The sequence below is a fragment of the Stenella coeruleoalba genome (genome assembly GCF_951394435.1).
Source record: "Stenella coeruleoalba genome assembly, chromosome: 9".
Lineage (NCBI taxonomy): Eukaryota > Metazoa > Chordata > Mammalia > Artiodactyla > Delphinidae > Stenella > Stenella coeruleoalba.
The window spans coordinates 68,183,206-68,200,316 of NC_137155.1; the positions used below are offsets into that span (position 1 = coordinate 68,183,206).

At 37.4% G+C, this 17,111-nt stretch overlaps 1 protein-coding gene across 3 annotated transcripts in view; it reads right to left on the minus strand.

Annotated features, from left to right (window-relative positions):
- DOCK4 (dedicator of cytokinesis 4) overlaps positions 1 to 17,111 on the minus strand; it is a 485,013-nt gene that overhangs the window by 89,917 nt on the left and 377,985 nt on the right. For all 3 annotated transcript variants that reach the window (XM_079931089.1, XM_079931088.1, XM_079931087.1), the window contains one exon: positions 3,651 to 3,749. In XM_079931089.1, the coding sequence (XP_079787215.1) occupies positions 3,651 to 3,749 (99 nt within the window). The remainder of the gene's footprint in view (positions 1 to 3,650; positions 3,750 to 17,111) is intronic.

Sequence of the window (17,111 nt, forward strand, 5' to 3'; positions counted from 1 at the left end):
CTCCTGCTGCTTTCTTAGAGACCTCCCCCTGTGAGTTAGGACCTCTTTTATCTTCAGTGTCTCCCTCTCCACCAGCTCTGATCATTTTTATTTAAATACGTTTAAGTCTCCTCCATGATAAATATTCCTCTGACATCCCAAGTTCTCCTTCAGTAGATACCTATACTCCTCTTCTTGAAACACTGTCTACATCCACTATATCGTTTTCTTTTTTTTTTTTTTAAATTCCTCAGTCCATGACATCTTGGCTTCTACCCTCACCAATGCATTGAAAATGCTCAAGTTCACCAAACATTCGATAATTCAATAGTGCAACCAGATAGGTCTTTCTTAACACAAATGTGATCGTGTCTGTCCCTTCTTAAAACCCTCCATAGTTTTCCAATGTCCTCAGAATAAAGTCTATGCACATTCACAGAGCCTTATGTCTTACATCTCTCTTCCTCACACTGTACAGTCGGTCTATCAATCTTACAAATGTTGCCTGAATGCCTACAGCATGCTAGGCAAGTTCTGCGATCTGAGGATACAGCAGTGAACCAGCCGTCGTTTCAGACATCAAGAAGTTTATAACCTAGTAGCTAGGAGTTGGGGATACACATAAACAAATAAACAAAAATATTCCAGATTCTAATAACCGTTATAAAGGTGGAATGGCAACTGTGGTATGTCAGTTAGGATATTCAGGTGATGTTTTAGTTGAGAGATCTGAACGTCTCAGCCAAAGATGGACAGCATACTCCCACCCAGCTCTCAGCTGAGACCTCCCTTGGGGAGTTTTCCTCTAGCCTTGAGTTGGGGCTGGCAGCAATTCCTAGATGCTCCAAAGCACTGTGTGCTTACTCTGTGTCTTCACCACTCTCATTTGCCTATGTTACCGCCCATTACCAGTTTGACTCTTCCCCCTATAGGAACTGGCCTTTTTGCTTCTGGTTACATAATAATGCTGGTAGCACTTGGTACGTTGGAATTGCTCAATCTGAAGGACAGATAGAGTAATTAATATTGTTAAAAAAATTTCCTTGGCCTGAAGGCCCAGGTTTTTTTCTTATTTTTTTTTAGGCCCGGCTACTTTGAAGTGGGAAACATGTGTCCCTTGAAAAGGTGTGTGGCTGACTGAAATGAGGGAAAGCCACATAAAACACTTTATTCATTACTTTCATTTGCTTCATTATTGTTAATATGACTATTAAAGCATAAAACTCAATACCTAGATTAAACAAATCATGTTTTTCAACTTATGCTTTTCTACTATTTTTTTCTCATTCCCAGGACCTGTGAAAATATGTAATTTTTCCTATGTGAAATTTTGAAATACGAAGTCATAGACTTCTTGAGTAAAACCTAATGGTTCCTCAGCTGCGTTAAATATTCAACTTGTGATGAAAATTAATAACTGCACGATTATTTTCCTTTTTAACCATATGGGTTTCTGTATGTAAGTGGGTAAGTTCTAAGATCTTTATCCATTTTTAATTCTAAACTCAAGATTAAATATAAGCATGAAAAACATGATATTTTCAGGCTTGGGCACATGCTAATCAACTGTCAGATAGATTACATCTGCCCAAACCTATTCTTTGTTTCATATGACTCAGCTTGTCAACTGATCCAAGGTAACTGAAAGATTCTTCTGAGATGATACAACAGTTAAAAGTCAAAGATAAGTGATCCCTATGCGTTATCTATATTGAAAAAAATCTAGAAATCTTCCTCTAAGGCACTATGAAGGCTTGTAATCATGCAAACATTACACTGTGCCTATAACCACTGTCTTATAATTCTCCATCCCCAAGTGATAGGGATAGAGTAGGATAATTAAATAGTTTGTTTAGCAATCCCACTAGGGAAGGGAATTTTAAGGAAGTCTGGGAGACTGTTGTAAGCTAATGACCACTCAACAAAATAATCCAGTAACCTAGCAACAATCTATACTACCTTTTAGGAAGAGCAGGTGCATTCAAGGGCCAGGCACACTCAAGCCACAAGTCCTGATAGTTAAAACACCAGAGAGTAGGTATGGGATCTGAATCATGTTACACGAAGTCAGGGAATTAATGGTCCTTGAAGAGTAGCATTCTGCATGTAGCCAAGACAGGAATATAGGTGAAAGGGGAAAGAAACCAGGTGAAGGGGGACATTATACCAAAATCTGAGATGAACTACCATATTTAAGTATATGTTAATACCCTTTTGCTAATACACATATGATTTAAATAGCGCCATGACAGTCCCGGTTGGACCATAGAGGGTCAAAGGAGGAACTAATGATGTAAGCCTTGACATCTACCCAAAAATGAGGAAGAAGGTCGTCTTCTCCCCTCCCCACTTTTTCTTTGATTATAAAAGTGTAGCCCTCTTTGTTCTTGGGGCCATGCTCCCTTGCTGGCCAGCTTCTATCTCTCACAAGCATCCTATGCTAATAAACTCACTCTTTGCCTATAGCTTTGCCTCATGCTGACTTCTTTCTCTTCTGAGACAAAAGAACCTGAGCTTCAGTAAGTCCTGATACCAGGTGAGTAGTTTCAATTAAAAGACAGTGGGTTCAAATGTAAAATAGATAGCTAGTGGGAAGCAGCCGCATAGCACAGGGAGATCAGCTGGGTGCTTTGTGACCACCTAGAGGGGTGGGATAGGGAGGGTGGGAGGGAGATGGAAGAGGAGGAGATATGGGGATGTATGTATATGTATAAGTGATTCACTTTGTTATACAGCAGAAACTAACACACCATTGTAAAGCAATTATACTCCAATAAACTTGCTAAAAAAAAAAAGACAGTGGGTTCAAGTCCCCTCCTAGGTCAGAGATGGTGCGTTTAAGTCCCAATCTGCGGGTGACATGGGTTCAAGACCCAGACCGTGGGTTCGAGTCCCAATCTGAGTTTTGGCTGGGTTCAAGTCCCATCCGAGAAAGAGTATGGTTTCACCAGCACTTAAGTGACCCTTCCATTTTGATGGTTTATGTATGAAGCTGTCTAGAAACTGAAGCGATGGAAGAGAAATAAAAGTAAATACGGACAGAAGATAGGTCATTCCTGTGACTGAGGACAATCAGCTTCTAAGGTTTTAGTGAACACCATGAAGGAAGTGTTAAAGTCACCTAAATCTTAGCAAGGATTGGATTTTTACAAAGCCAGCATCAATATCTTCCATTTAATGTCACTGTCAGAGTAGCACAGCATATTGATTAGACCAAAGCCCACAGAGAATGGCAAATACAGCTCTGCCTCCCTAGTCAGAATGTTGTAGCCAGAACTTCTCACTGTGTTTTTAGAGGGATGAAATCAGCTAATATTGTAATACATACTCCCTTATCTGCTATTAAGGCAATATTTCTAAGTCCACTTAACTAGACTCAGTCTATTTGCTTTTGTCTCATTAGTTCTGTTATTCTGTTTCTAGGTTACTGGACTTTGATGGCAGGCATTTCAAATCCTATATGCTTGTCCAAAGTAAGAATTAATTGCTTGGCTTGAGTACAGAGATTTTAAAGAATCAAGACAGAAGAGCAAATCTGTGCATAAATCTGATAAAAAACAGAATTGAATGGAATCAGGTAAAGCAATTGTCAAAAACCCATCTGAACCATGATGAATAAGAACAAGAGAAACTAAAAAGATATATTAGACACTTTAAAAAATGTCACTTACCCTTAGTTCCTCTTTCGTATTGAAACTATCAAGAAGCTGTTGATAATGTCTATCTGTCATTTGCCGTAACAGGGACAGGAGACAAGCAACAAACTCCCCCTAAGAGAAAAAAAAGGAAGCATGTTTTTTACTAAGTACATAAAAAAACATCAGTAACTTACCTTCAACTGATCTCAAATAGAACACTTGAAAAGAAAACCCACTATGATCCAAATTTACCCTATGATGTTGTCTTAATCTAAATTAACCATAATATTACAGTAAAATTTCTCCCTGTAATGATTACCATTTACTTGGTACACATGCATTTTAAAATTTAGAGTGGGGACTTCCCTGGTGGCACAGTGGTTAAGAATCCACCTGCCAATGCAGGGGACACGGGTTCAATCCCTGGTCCAGGAAGAGCCCACATGCCGTGGAGCAACTAAGCCCGTGTGCCACAACTACTGTGCCGCAACTGAGCCTGCAAGCCACAACTACTGAGCCCATGTGCCACAACTACTGAAGCCCGCATGCCAAAAGTACTGAGCCCGTGCGCCTAGAGCCCATGCTCTGCAACAAGAGAAGCCACTGCAATGAGAAGCCCGCGCAACACAATGAAGAGTAGCCTCCGCTCACCACTACTAGAGAAAGTCCGCACGCAGCAACAAAGACCCAACGCAGCCAAAAATAAATAAATAAATAAATAATGAAAAAATAAAATTTAGAGTGGATTTTTTTTTAACTTGGGTGGAAGCTTTTCAGTAGGGAAGTAACTCCACACACTTAAAGAAGATAATGTACTGAGGCTCCTGACCATTTATTAAGCATTTACTATGTCTTCATTCATTATACTGTTTGAGCCTCATATCAGTGTTATAAGGTAGGGGGTATAATATTATTGAAGTATAGCTGATTTACAATATTGTGTTAATTTCTGCTGTACAACACAGGGAATGCTAATTTAAAGAAAGTAAAATGTAGGTTTGGTGGGCTAAAAGACTTGCCCAAAGTCACACAGCTAGAAACTGGCAGAGCTGCAGTTATTCCTGCGGTTTTCTACTCCAAAGCTCTTCCTGTACCTTCATGCTCCATTTTTGAACTCACATGACCTTCTCCAGCTCATCAGTGTTCATCTGCTGACTTGTTGGGTGTCAAAAAAGCCATACATTGCATAATGTTTGTTTCAATCTCCTTTTAAGAACAGTTTAGTTATTTTTTTAAATTTATTTTATTAAAGTCTAGCTGATTTACAATGTTGTGTTAATTTCTGCTGTACAGTAAAATGATTCTGTAATACAGAACATATATATACACACTTTTTCTTATTCTTTTCCATTATGGTTTATCATAGGATATTGAATATAGTTCCCTGTGCTATATGGTAGGACCTTGTTTATCCATCCTGTATAAACTAGTTTGCATCTGCTAACCCCAAACTCCCAACCCACCCCTCCCCCATCTCCCCTCCCCCTTGGCAATCACAAGTCTAAGAACAGTTTAAGTTAACTGTGATTCTTTTGTGCTTGGGTGCTACGTGATTGACTCCTACAAAGTCCAAATCTTAAAAATTAATAATGAAAAAGAAAAAATATATATAGCATCCATAGATTTGAAGACTTATAAAATTGCTATCACTTGTATTTCCTGATGCATTTCTAACTTAAAATATATGTTTTCAATGCAAACTGTTTTGCTCAGCAAAGAATTTATCTACTTTTAGTTACATTTAAAACAATACAAGCACAACAGGAGAAGTAATCAGTGGTAATTGACTGTGCATTTAGAGAAATTCAGTTTAATTGGGAATTGGTTTCTTTGAGTTTACATGGAAAAAGATTACAGGCTCACATGTAAAATCTGAGACTAAAAGCCCCGAGTAATCGGATTTACCAAGAGAGGCAGCTAAGTCAGGACAGTCAAACGTATCCCCACCAAGGCCATGGGAGGCCTGAGGATGCTACTTAATGGCCATGTCAGGGTAACCAGAGATGCAAGCTGGCTCCTTGCATGTGGATAATCATCTGCAACACACAGATATGACAAGTAATTATCCCTACACACTTTTTAGGGCAAATATTTAAGTACTAACCAGTATGGGCTAGCAGAAATACCCTCTAAGCTCAACATATTACTTTGTTAATGCACAAAGGAATCCTTGATACTTAACACAAGAAATAGAAAATTTAAGGGCACAATCATGAATATTTTAGTGTATGTGTATGAAGAAATAACCCAAGGCTAGGAAGAAACTACTTGAAAGGACTGGGAGCTCATACATGACTGGTGCTCATATATGACTGAGAATAGTGTTTATTCTCACCAGTCAGACTGAAAAATCCTCACTACTAATAGGGCATCAGGGCATCAGTTAGAGTACTAAAAGTACTCTTTTCCTCAGTAGTGGGGAAAAATTACTCCTAGAATAAATGCTGCTCTGATCCTACCTAAAAAAGTTCAAAAGCAAGACCTGGAACAATCTAACGTCCCCAAGAAACTGCCATCCTCATCCCACAGCAAAGGTCAAAGATAGTTTTTGGAATTAAAAAAAAAATTCACCTCCCAACAAGGTAAAATTTACAATGTCTGGCGTTCAATAAAAAATTACTAGGCTTACACAGAAATAGGAAAAAAAATGATGAAACAAATGAGAAGAGAAAATAATCAATCAATAGAAAGAGACCAGAAATGACACACATAATAGAATTAGCAGTCAAGGACATTAAAATAGTTTTTAGTACTGTATTCTATATATTCAGGAAGCTTGAGGAAAGACTGAACATGTTAATTAGAGGCATGTAAGATTTCAAAAGGAACCAAATTAAACTTCTAGAGATGAAGATTGTCATGTATGAGATGAAAATTCACTGAATGGGACTAATGTCAGATTAGACTGTGGACAAAGAACGTCACCTGCCGTTTCAGTAAACAAAGGCTGTTGAGTCATCATCTACTACAGCCACCCCTGATGGTGCACCCTGAGGGGAATTCAGGATGGAGAAAACAGGATACTGGTCCTAGATAGTTAAGATGGATATCAAAGGAATAATTTCAATAAGCCCAGACTCTTGAATCTTCTCATACGTAGAAAAGCACTAAAATCATTTACTTGAGATGTCTGTTTTTTGTGATTAGCAATAATCTTTCGATGTTCGACTACATTTTTTTTTTTTTTCCAGTAAAAACTCCTATATATCCTGGTTCCTCCCTTACCTCTTTGGGACAGTTCCTCAGAACTATCTGAGAGGCTGCCATCTGGGGCTATACTCCTCAGTAAGTCCACTAAATAAAACATAATTCTCAACTTTTAGGTTGTGCATTTTTTTTCAGTCAACAGACAATATAGAAGAAGACAGCATAATAGATATCCTCCAAAATGAAACAGAGGAAAAAAAAAAAAACTAAAAGAGAAGAAAAAAGCACAGTGAACTCTAGGACAACTTCAAGTAGCAAAATATATACGTAATTGCAGACCTCAAAGAGAAGGGGTCAGAAAAAGTAGTTGAAGAAATAAGGGGAAAAAATTTCAGATTCTTTGAAAAGCATAAACCTATATATCAAAGAATTTCAACAAACCCTAAGCAAACAAAGCATGAAAAAAATTACATCAAAGCACAACATAGTAAAATTGCTGATAGCCAGTGATAAAGAGAAAATCTTAACACCAGTGAGAGGAAAAAAAAGACACATTATATCCAGAGGAAGAAAGATAAGGATGAGAGATTTCTCACTGGAAACAATACAAACTAAAGATAAATATGAGAGATTTCTCACTGGAAACAATACAAGCTAGAAAACAGTGGAGCAACATCTTTAGAGTACTGAAAGAAAACAACTATCAACCAAGAATTTGTTACCCAGTAAAATTCTTTCAAAAACAAAGACAAAATAAAGACTTTTCAGACATCCCAAGACTTAAACAGTTCACCACTTCTACTCAACATTATAGTGAAGGTTCTAGTAAGTGCAATAAAGCAAGAACAAGAAATAAAGAAATACAGATTGGAAAGGAATTTTAAAAAAGCTGTCTTTATTCACAGACAACATATTTGTGTACAAAGAAAATGCTACAGGATCTACAATGAGCTACTAGAACTACTTAAGTGAGTTAATCAATGTTTAAGAATACAAGTTCAGTGTACAAAAATCAATTTTCTGCATAATGAAAATGAACAATTAGAAATTGAAATTTAAAATAATATAATTTATAATACCATTAAAATATGAACTACTTAGTGATATATATGACAGAATATATGTAAGATCTGCTGAACACTACAAAACCTTGATGAGAGCAATTAAAGATGACCTAAATAAATAGAGAGATATACTATGTTCATAGACTGCGATTCAATATTGTTAAGATGTTAACTCACTCCAAATTGATATATAAATTCAATGCAATCCCACTCCATATCATAGCAGGTATTTTGGGGGGCAGAAAGTGACAAGCTGATTTTAAAATTCATATGGAAGTGCAAAGGACCTGGAATAGTGAAAACAACTATGAAAAAGAACAAACTTAAAGGTCTTAGACTACCTGACTTCGAGACTAAACTATAACACTAAGGTAATCAGGATACTGTGTTACTGATGTCCAAACAGAAAAATAGATAAATAGAACAGAAAGCCCAAACCAGAAACAATCCAAACGCTCACGAACAGGTGAATGAATAAACAAATTATAGCATATCCATATAATAAAATACTATTCAGCATTAAAAAGAAATGAACTACTGATAAACAGAGTAACACTGATGAAACTCAAATAATTATATTGAAGAAGTCAAAATGCCCTCCTCCTTCACCATTCCCCCCAAAAAACCAACAACAATAACCACATACTGTATGATTCCATTCATATAAAAATCTAGAAAATGCAAACTTATCTATGGTAACAGAAAGTAGGTCAGTGGTTGCCTGGGGATGAGGTAATGAAGAGGGGCAAGAGGGAGGGAATACAAACAAGCACAAAGAAACTTGCAAGAGTGATAGACATGTTCATTATCTGGATGGTGATGAAGGTTCACAGGTATGTATATTATGTCAAAATTTTATCAAACTGTAGACTTTAAACACATGCAATTTTTTGCATGTCAATTATATCTCTAAACTTTAAAAAAATAAGACATTATGACAATATTATCATTTATGGAACTATGTGTAAGTTGCTGTATTTTGATTATATTATCAAGTTTATCCCTCACTAGAGCCTTGTTGGGTGGACACTATTAACTTAACGTTACAGTGAGATCTGTTAAAGTTAATAACATATTTATCCCACATTCCACAGTCAGAAAATGGTGAAGCTGGGGTGTTAACCTAGGTATCTCTGGCTCTTCTTCCTGCTGCTCAGACTGATTTATTTTATTGAGGAAATATAACTGAGCTTGGGGGTTATATTTCAAATACAAATAGGTATATAAGAATCATTCTCCAGGATAGATCATATCTTAGGTCACAAATCAAGCCTTGGTAAATTTAAGAAAATTGAAATTGTATCAAGTATCTTTTCTGACCACAACGCCATGAGACTAGATATCAATTACAGGAAAAGATCTGTAAAAAATACAAACACATGGAGGCTAAACAATACACTACTTAATAATGAAGTGATCACTGAAGAAATCAAAGAGGAAATCAAAAAATACCTAGAAACAAATGACAATGGTGACACAACGACCCAAAACCTGTGGGATGCAGCAAAAGCAGTTCTAAGGGGGAAGTTTATAGCAATACAAGCCCACCTTAAGAAGCAGGAAACATCTCGAATAAACAACCTAACCTTGCACCTCAAGCAATTAGAGAAAGAAGAACAAAAAAACCCCAAAGTTAGCAGGAGGAAAGAAATCATAAAAATCAGATCAGAAATAAATGAAAAAGAAATGAAGGAAACGATAGCAAAGATCAATAAAACTAAAAGCTGGTTCTTTGAAAGGATAAACAAAATTGATAAACCATTAGCTAGACTCATCAAGAAAAAAAGGGAGAAGACTCAAATCAATAGAATTAGAAATGAAAAAGGAGAAGTAACAACTGACACTGCAGAAATACAAAAGATCATGAGAGATTACTACAAGCAACTCTATGCCAAGAAAATGGACAACCTGGAAGAAATGGACAAATTCTTAGAAAGGCACAACCTGCCAAGACTGAATCAGGAAGAAATAGAAAATATGAACAGACCAATCAGAAGCACTGAAATTGAAACTGTGATTAAAAATCTTCCAACAAGCAAAAGCCCAGGACCAGATGGCTTCACAGGCGAATTCTATCAAACATTTAGAGAAGAGCTATCACCTATCCTTCTCAGACTCCTCCAAAATATAGCAGAGGGAGGAACACTTCCCAACTCATTCTACGAGGCCACCATCACCCTGATACCAAAACCAGACAAGGATGTCACAAAGAAAGAAAACTACAGGCCAATATCACTGATGAACATAGATGCAAAGATCCTCAACAAAATACTAGCAAACAGAATCCAACAGCACATTAAACGGATCATACACCATGATCAAGTGGGGTTTATTCCAGGAATGCAAGGATTCTTCAATATACGCAAATCAATCAACGTGATACACCATATTAACAAACTGAAGGAGAAAAACCATATGATCATCTCAATAGATGCAGAGAAAGCTTTTGACAAAATTCAACACCCATTTATGATAAAAACCCTGCAGAAAGTAGGCATAGAGGGAACTTTCCTCAACATAATAAAGGCCATATATGACAAGCCCACAGCAAACATCATCCTCAATGGTGAAAAACTGAAAGCATTTCCACTAAGATCAGGAACAAGACAAGGTTGCCCACTCTCACCACTCTTATTCAACATAGTTTTGGAAGTTTTAGCCACAGCAATCAGAGAAGAAAAGGAAATAAAAGGAATCCAAATCGGAAAAGAAGAAGTAAAGCTGTCACTGTTTGCAGATGACATGATCCTATACATAGAGAACCCTAAAGATGCTACCAGAAAACTACTAGAGCTAATCAATGAATTTGGTAAAGTTGCAGGATACAAAATTAATGCACAGAAATCTCTGGCATTCCTATATACTAATGATGAAAAATCTGAAACTGAAATCAAGAAAACACTCCCATTTACTATTGCAACAAAAAGAATAAAATACCTAGGAATAAACCTACCTAAGGAGACAAAAGACCTGTATGCAGAAAATTATAAGACACTGATAAAAGAAATTAAAGATGATACAAATAGATGGAGAGATATACCATGTTCTTGGATTGGAAGAATCAACATTGTGAAAATGACTCTACTACCCAAAGCAATCTACAGATTCAATGCAATCCCTATGAAACTACCACTGGCATTTTTCACAGAACTAGAACAAAAAATTTCACAATTTGTATGGAAACACAAAAGACCCCGAATAGCCAAAGCAATCTTGAGAACGAAAAATGGAGCTGGAGGAATCAGGCTTCCTGACTTCAGACTATACTACAAAGCTACAGTAATCAAGACAGTATGGTACTGGCACAAAAACAGAAATATAGATCAATGGAACAGGATAGAAAGCCCAGAGATAAACCCACGCACATATGGTCACCTTGTCTTTGACAAAGGAGGCAGAAATGTACAGTGGAGAAAGGACAGCCTATTCAATAAGTGGTGCTGGGAAAACTGGACAGCTACATGTAAAAGTATGAGATTAGATCACTCCCTAACACCATACACAAAAATAAGCTCAAAATGGATTAAAGACCTAAATGTAAGGCCAGAAACTATCAAACTCTTAGAGGAAAACATAGGCAGAACACTCTATGACATAAATCACAGCAAGGTCCTTTTTGACCCACCTCCTAGAGAAATGGAAATAAAAACAAAAGTAAACAAATGGGACCTAATGAAACTTCAAAGCTTTTGCACAGCAAAGGAAACCATAAACAAGACAAAAAGACAACCCTCAGAATGGGAGAAAATATTTGCAAATGAAGCAAGTGACAAAGGATTAATCTCCAAAATTTACAAGCAGCTCATGCAGCTTAATAACAAAAAAACAAACAACCCAATCCAAAAATGGGCAGAAGACCTAAATAGACATTTCTCCAAAGAAGATATACAGAGTGCCAAAAAACACATGAAAGAATGCTCAACATCACTAATCATTAGAGAAATGCAAATCAAAATGACAATGAGATATCATCTCACACCAGTCAGAATGGCCATCATCAAAAAATCTAGAAACAACAAATGCTGGAGAGGGTGTGGAGAAAAGGGAACCCTCTTACACTGTTGGTGGGAATGTAAATTGATACAGCCACTGTGGAGAACAGTATGGAGGTTCCTTAAAAAGCTACAAATAGAACTACCATATGACCCAGCAATCCCACTACTGGGCATATACCCTGAGAAAACCATAATTCAAAAAGAGTCATGTACCAAAATGTTCATTGCAGCTCTATTTACAATAGCCCAGAGATGGAAACAACCTAAGTGTCCATCATCGGATGAATGGATAAAGAAGATGTGGCACATATATACAATGGAATATTACTCAGCCATAAAAAGAGATGAAATTGAGCTATTTGTAATGAGGTGGATAGACGTAGAGTCTGTCATACAGAGTGAAGTAAGTCAGAAAGAGAGAGACAAATACCGTATGCTAACACATATATATGGAATTTAAGAAAAAAAAATGTCATGAAAAACCTAGGGGTGAAACAGGAATAAAGACACAGACTTACTAGAGAATGGACTTGAGGCTATGGGGAGGGGGAAGGGTAAACGGTGACAAAGCGATAAAGAGGCATGGACATATATACACTACTAAACGTAAGGTAGATAGCTAGTGGGAAGCAGCCGCATAGCACAGGGAGATCAGCTCGGTGCTTTGTGACCGCATGGAGGGGTGGGATAGGGAGGGTGGGAGGGAGGGAGACGCAAGCGGGAAGAGATATGGGAACATATGTGTATATATAACTGATTCATTTTGTTGTGAAGCTGAAACTAACATACCATTGTAAAGCAATTATACTCCAATAAAGATGTTTAAAAAAAAAAAAAAAAGAATCTGTCTGTTGATAACCAATGTCTGTACCTTTTAGCCTGTCTTATGTCTTGACATGAAAATGTAAATCTAGTTGGTAGAAATGCATTCAATGTTTCATCTCTTAGTTTTTCTACATCCTATCTACACTGTCTCCAATGCAGCTACTAGATCAATATTCTTATTTATTTCAACATACATTCTGTGAATAGTGAAATATCTTAAATGACATTATTTTTAATAATTTTAGCAATAATAAAAATTATTCAAAAGTGAATAGACTTTCATTAAATCTTTACAGTCACCATACCTAGGAGAATACCTCTTTGAATCCATATCCTATTTATATCTGTCACATCTGGTTTACGCCTAATGCAAACAACTTGTCATCCTGATATCTAATCTTGGCACAATTAAGACATGTTGTCAATCCCAATATTTACTGTACAATGTCATTTTATTTATTCACTTCATCAATTTAGGAACTCCAAGCACATTTAACCCTGTTAAGAGGCCTAGACGTCCAATATTTTTTACCCGTAATGTAACTTTGTTTCTAAGAGATTTTTAAGTGTCTACATGAAAACCCTAGACTCACAATTTATTAAAAAGAATGAATAAAAAACCACTGTTGGCCAAGATTCACTTCATTTTAGTGTTGGAACTTTTTAATGTACAAATCACCATCAGAAAGAACTCTATGCTATAGTGGCTTGCATCCATTTTACAACTAGATTGAGCATACTGGGCATTTCCACCAATAACTGTGAATAAGATTATTAGACGGCTACAACAGTCTTCAAGAAACCTTCTATTATACATACCCACAAATTTCCCCAGAAACATCTCACAGAATTCTCCTGCCTTCTTCTCCTTCCCCCAACCACAGCCCATGGTGCGCAAAAACTTTCAATAAATGCAGAGTATATCTTAGACGTGGCTCCTGCTGAACTGAGTCACCCGCACTATAAATGGTGCTGAACAGAATTATGTGCGAAGAAAAGAGGCATTTATCACTTGTAAGGAACTGTGGAGTCCAATTAGTTTGAGGGTGTGAACAAACAGCCATGTATGCCCCTTTATAAAATCTGCTTCCACATACAATTAGATGTTTGAAAGGAGCCGATTACAATGGTGCTGCTTTTTTTTTTTTTTTCCAGCTAGAGAGAGTATTTTAAACCTAAAAGAGCAGTTGGTAGAAGAACAAAAAGTACAATCCTTTTAGATAGTAAAAATAAGGCTACCATTATCTGGAATTATGACAAGAGCGGAAGCCGGTCATCCTGTTGGTGTTACTGGGAGGCAGGGTGACAGCCGTGGTACTCACAGAGAGCTGAAACACTTCACCACGACACACTGTGGGACCGACTTTTACCTACATTATGTCTGCTTATTGTGGGCACCTTTTCTGTAAAGACTGAAGGGTGCTCAGGGTAGGACTGCCATGTAAAGACTCCCTATTCAGAAAGCCTGTTCTCTAAATAAGAGAAAATGATGAAGAAATTAGACAGGTCTTCAGTGCCCAGAGAAATGACCTTGTCAATGACCAGAACATATTTCTCACCATAGAATTCATTATAATGCAAGCGCTCTTTACAGGAAACTGCCCTGTTTGCTATAAGAGCAGGAAGCCCCTTTTCTTGTCACTTTAGCAAAGCTATATTGTAACTAACTTTTAAACCAGGGACCTCCATGCTCTACTCATCTCCAGCCCAAGCACACATTTCAAATCTTTTAATCACACAATACCTTGCCTAACTTGTCAGTTCTTTCCGTACATCAAAGAAGTAGAAATGAAGAATAAGTAATTAACAGATGACCAGATCTCTTCCCTAGCTTTCCCTTCAGTAATCTCCCGAACAGAATGTGTGACCAAACTGTATGAACAAGATAACATCCAGAGGAAGATCACAAGGGAGTTGACAAGCCTGCACACATTGGGGATGGCAATGACTCTGACCTGCATCTCAGTGATGAACTGAGATTACTACCCTGTTTCCCTTTAAACCCTTTCATGGCTGAGCAGAATCTTCAGAGGTGGTTTTTGAGGGATGCTGAGTCCACCATCTCCCCAGATTGCCGGCATTCTGATTAAAGCCACCTTTCTTTTCTATACTTGTGAGTATGTAATTGATTTTGGTTAATTCGGTAACAATAACAACAACAACACAGGTATTACTTCTGTAATAATAACAATAATATTACGGACCACTGTTGCTACCACAATTACTAACGGCTAAAATGTACTGATATTGTTTAAACACTTCTACAGATTTGATGAAACCCTCACACTAACTTTGAGATAAGTAAAATTATTTTCTCTATTTTAAAGGCAAAGAAACAGAGGCTAAAGATACTAGGTAACTTGCCCAAGAGCATGCGTAGTTAATCAAAGGGAAGAGTAGGATTCAAACCAGGTCTGCCTGAGGACTCAAAAAAAAAAAAAGAGCCTTAAAGCATAAAACTAAGGTGCCAAACAATTTAAGTGCATGTTTTCTCGCAAACTTCATCCCACATACCTAGAGTGAGCTTGGTTTTTCACACAGCAAGGGGCACAACAGAGCTACGTGGGGGAAGGTTTCACTTTATGTGATTTTCCTAAAATTGTAGCACACCGGACGATCAAACTGCCTGCCCAAATCCATCCACGAGCTTCATGCATTGCCTTCTCAAGTCTCTTAATTTGCACTGATTATTACACTGTGAAGCCCTACAGGCCATGCATGTCTCAGAGAAATTTGGTAGTTTCAACCCTGCCTATGGATACAAAGCAGTTTGAAAAAGTGTTCTAGCTTTTGACCTCGGGCAGTCTTTGACCACATGGAGCATTTCCTATGATTTTGTTTGCTCTGCCATTATAATTTTAGAATTGTGTTCGAGCTGTATTGCCAGGAAGCAGTTGAAATGTTACCATCAAAACCAAAATGAAGGAGCCTTTCTTCTGCTTTTGGGAAGGTGGAGTATATATGTTTTTCCCAATTCCTCCTGCCAAGTACAACTAAAACCCCTCCATTATATATAAAACAAACAGAATACAACTCTGGAAGGTGGAAAGAAAAGACTGGCTAGAGACCCTGGACCCAAGGAAGGACATAGTGCTGAGTTCTCTGGGTTTTCTTTTTGCCTCATATATCCCACCCCTGGAGCCGAAGAAGCTGGCCGTCTTGAAACACCAACTACTGCAAAGAAAATTCCCCCCAAAAGCCTATTCTCTTGGGCAGGAAATGGGCAGTTTAAGAAGAAAGGATCAGGAAATGGGCAGTTTAAGAAGAAAAAACTTTTAGCAGTCATTGCTCTACTGCAGCTGAATTCTACAAAACACTTTGGCCTTTCTCACACCTGCAAAAGCCAAATGGGGAGCCAGGACTTCCATCCTCACAAGGCTGTGATGAGGCACCCAACATCTCTCTCCAGAGCGGACAGCAAGATAGGGAGCAGGGACTTTCATGACAACTGGTCTGTGTCAGTGAAGACAATGCGAGGAACCTGGACTTCTACCTCCATCTGGCCATAATGAATTGGCACCCAACCCCTTACCCTGCCAAGTCACGTGACATAAAGCCACCTGAAACAGGTGTAAATAAGATCCAGAGTCTTATAATACAAAAATGTCCAGATTTCAACTGAAAATCACTCATCATACCCAAAATCAAGATATAAAATTGAATGAAAAAAGACAAGAGATGTCAACACTGAGGTGATAGAGATGTTAAAATTATCTGACATAACTAATACAAAAATCAACTTAAAATGGTTCATGGACTTAAACGTAATATAGAAAACTCTAACACTTTTTAGGAAAAAAGAACTAGGAGAGAGCCTTCACGATACAGGGCTAGACAAAAAGAGTTCTTCAGCTTGACATCAAAAGCATGACCTGTAAAAGGAAAAATTGATAAATTGGGCTTCATTGAAATGAAAAATTTTTGCTCTACAAAAGACCTGTTAAAAGGATGAAAAAAACAAGCTACAGAGTGGGAGAAAATATTTGTAAACCACATATTCAATGAAGGACAAGGATCTAGAATATATAAAGAACTCTCCAAACTCAAGAGTAAAAAGCAATCCAATCAGAAAATGGGAAAATGACATAAAAAGACATCCCACTGAAGGGGATATATAGATGGCAAATATGTGAAAGATGTTCAGCATCATCAGCCATTAGGGAAATGCAAATCAAAATCATGATAAGATGTCACTACCTACCTATCAGAGCGCCCCCATCCCCTCTCCACTCTTCAAAGTGAAAACACCAAGTGCTGACTATGGTGTTGAGAAATTGGATCATTCATCATACACTGTGTATATGAGAATGTAAAGTGATACACCCACTAGGGAAAACAGTTAGGCCATTTATTACAAAACTAAATATGCAACAACCATACAATTCAGCAGTCATACTCTTGGGAGTATTTAACCTGGAGAAATGAAGATTTATGGTTAGATAAAAACTTGCACACAAATGTTT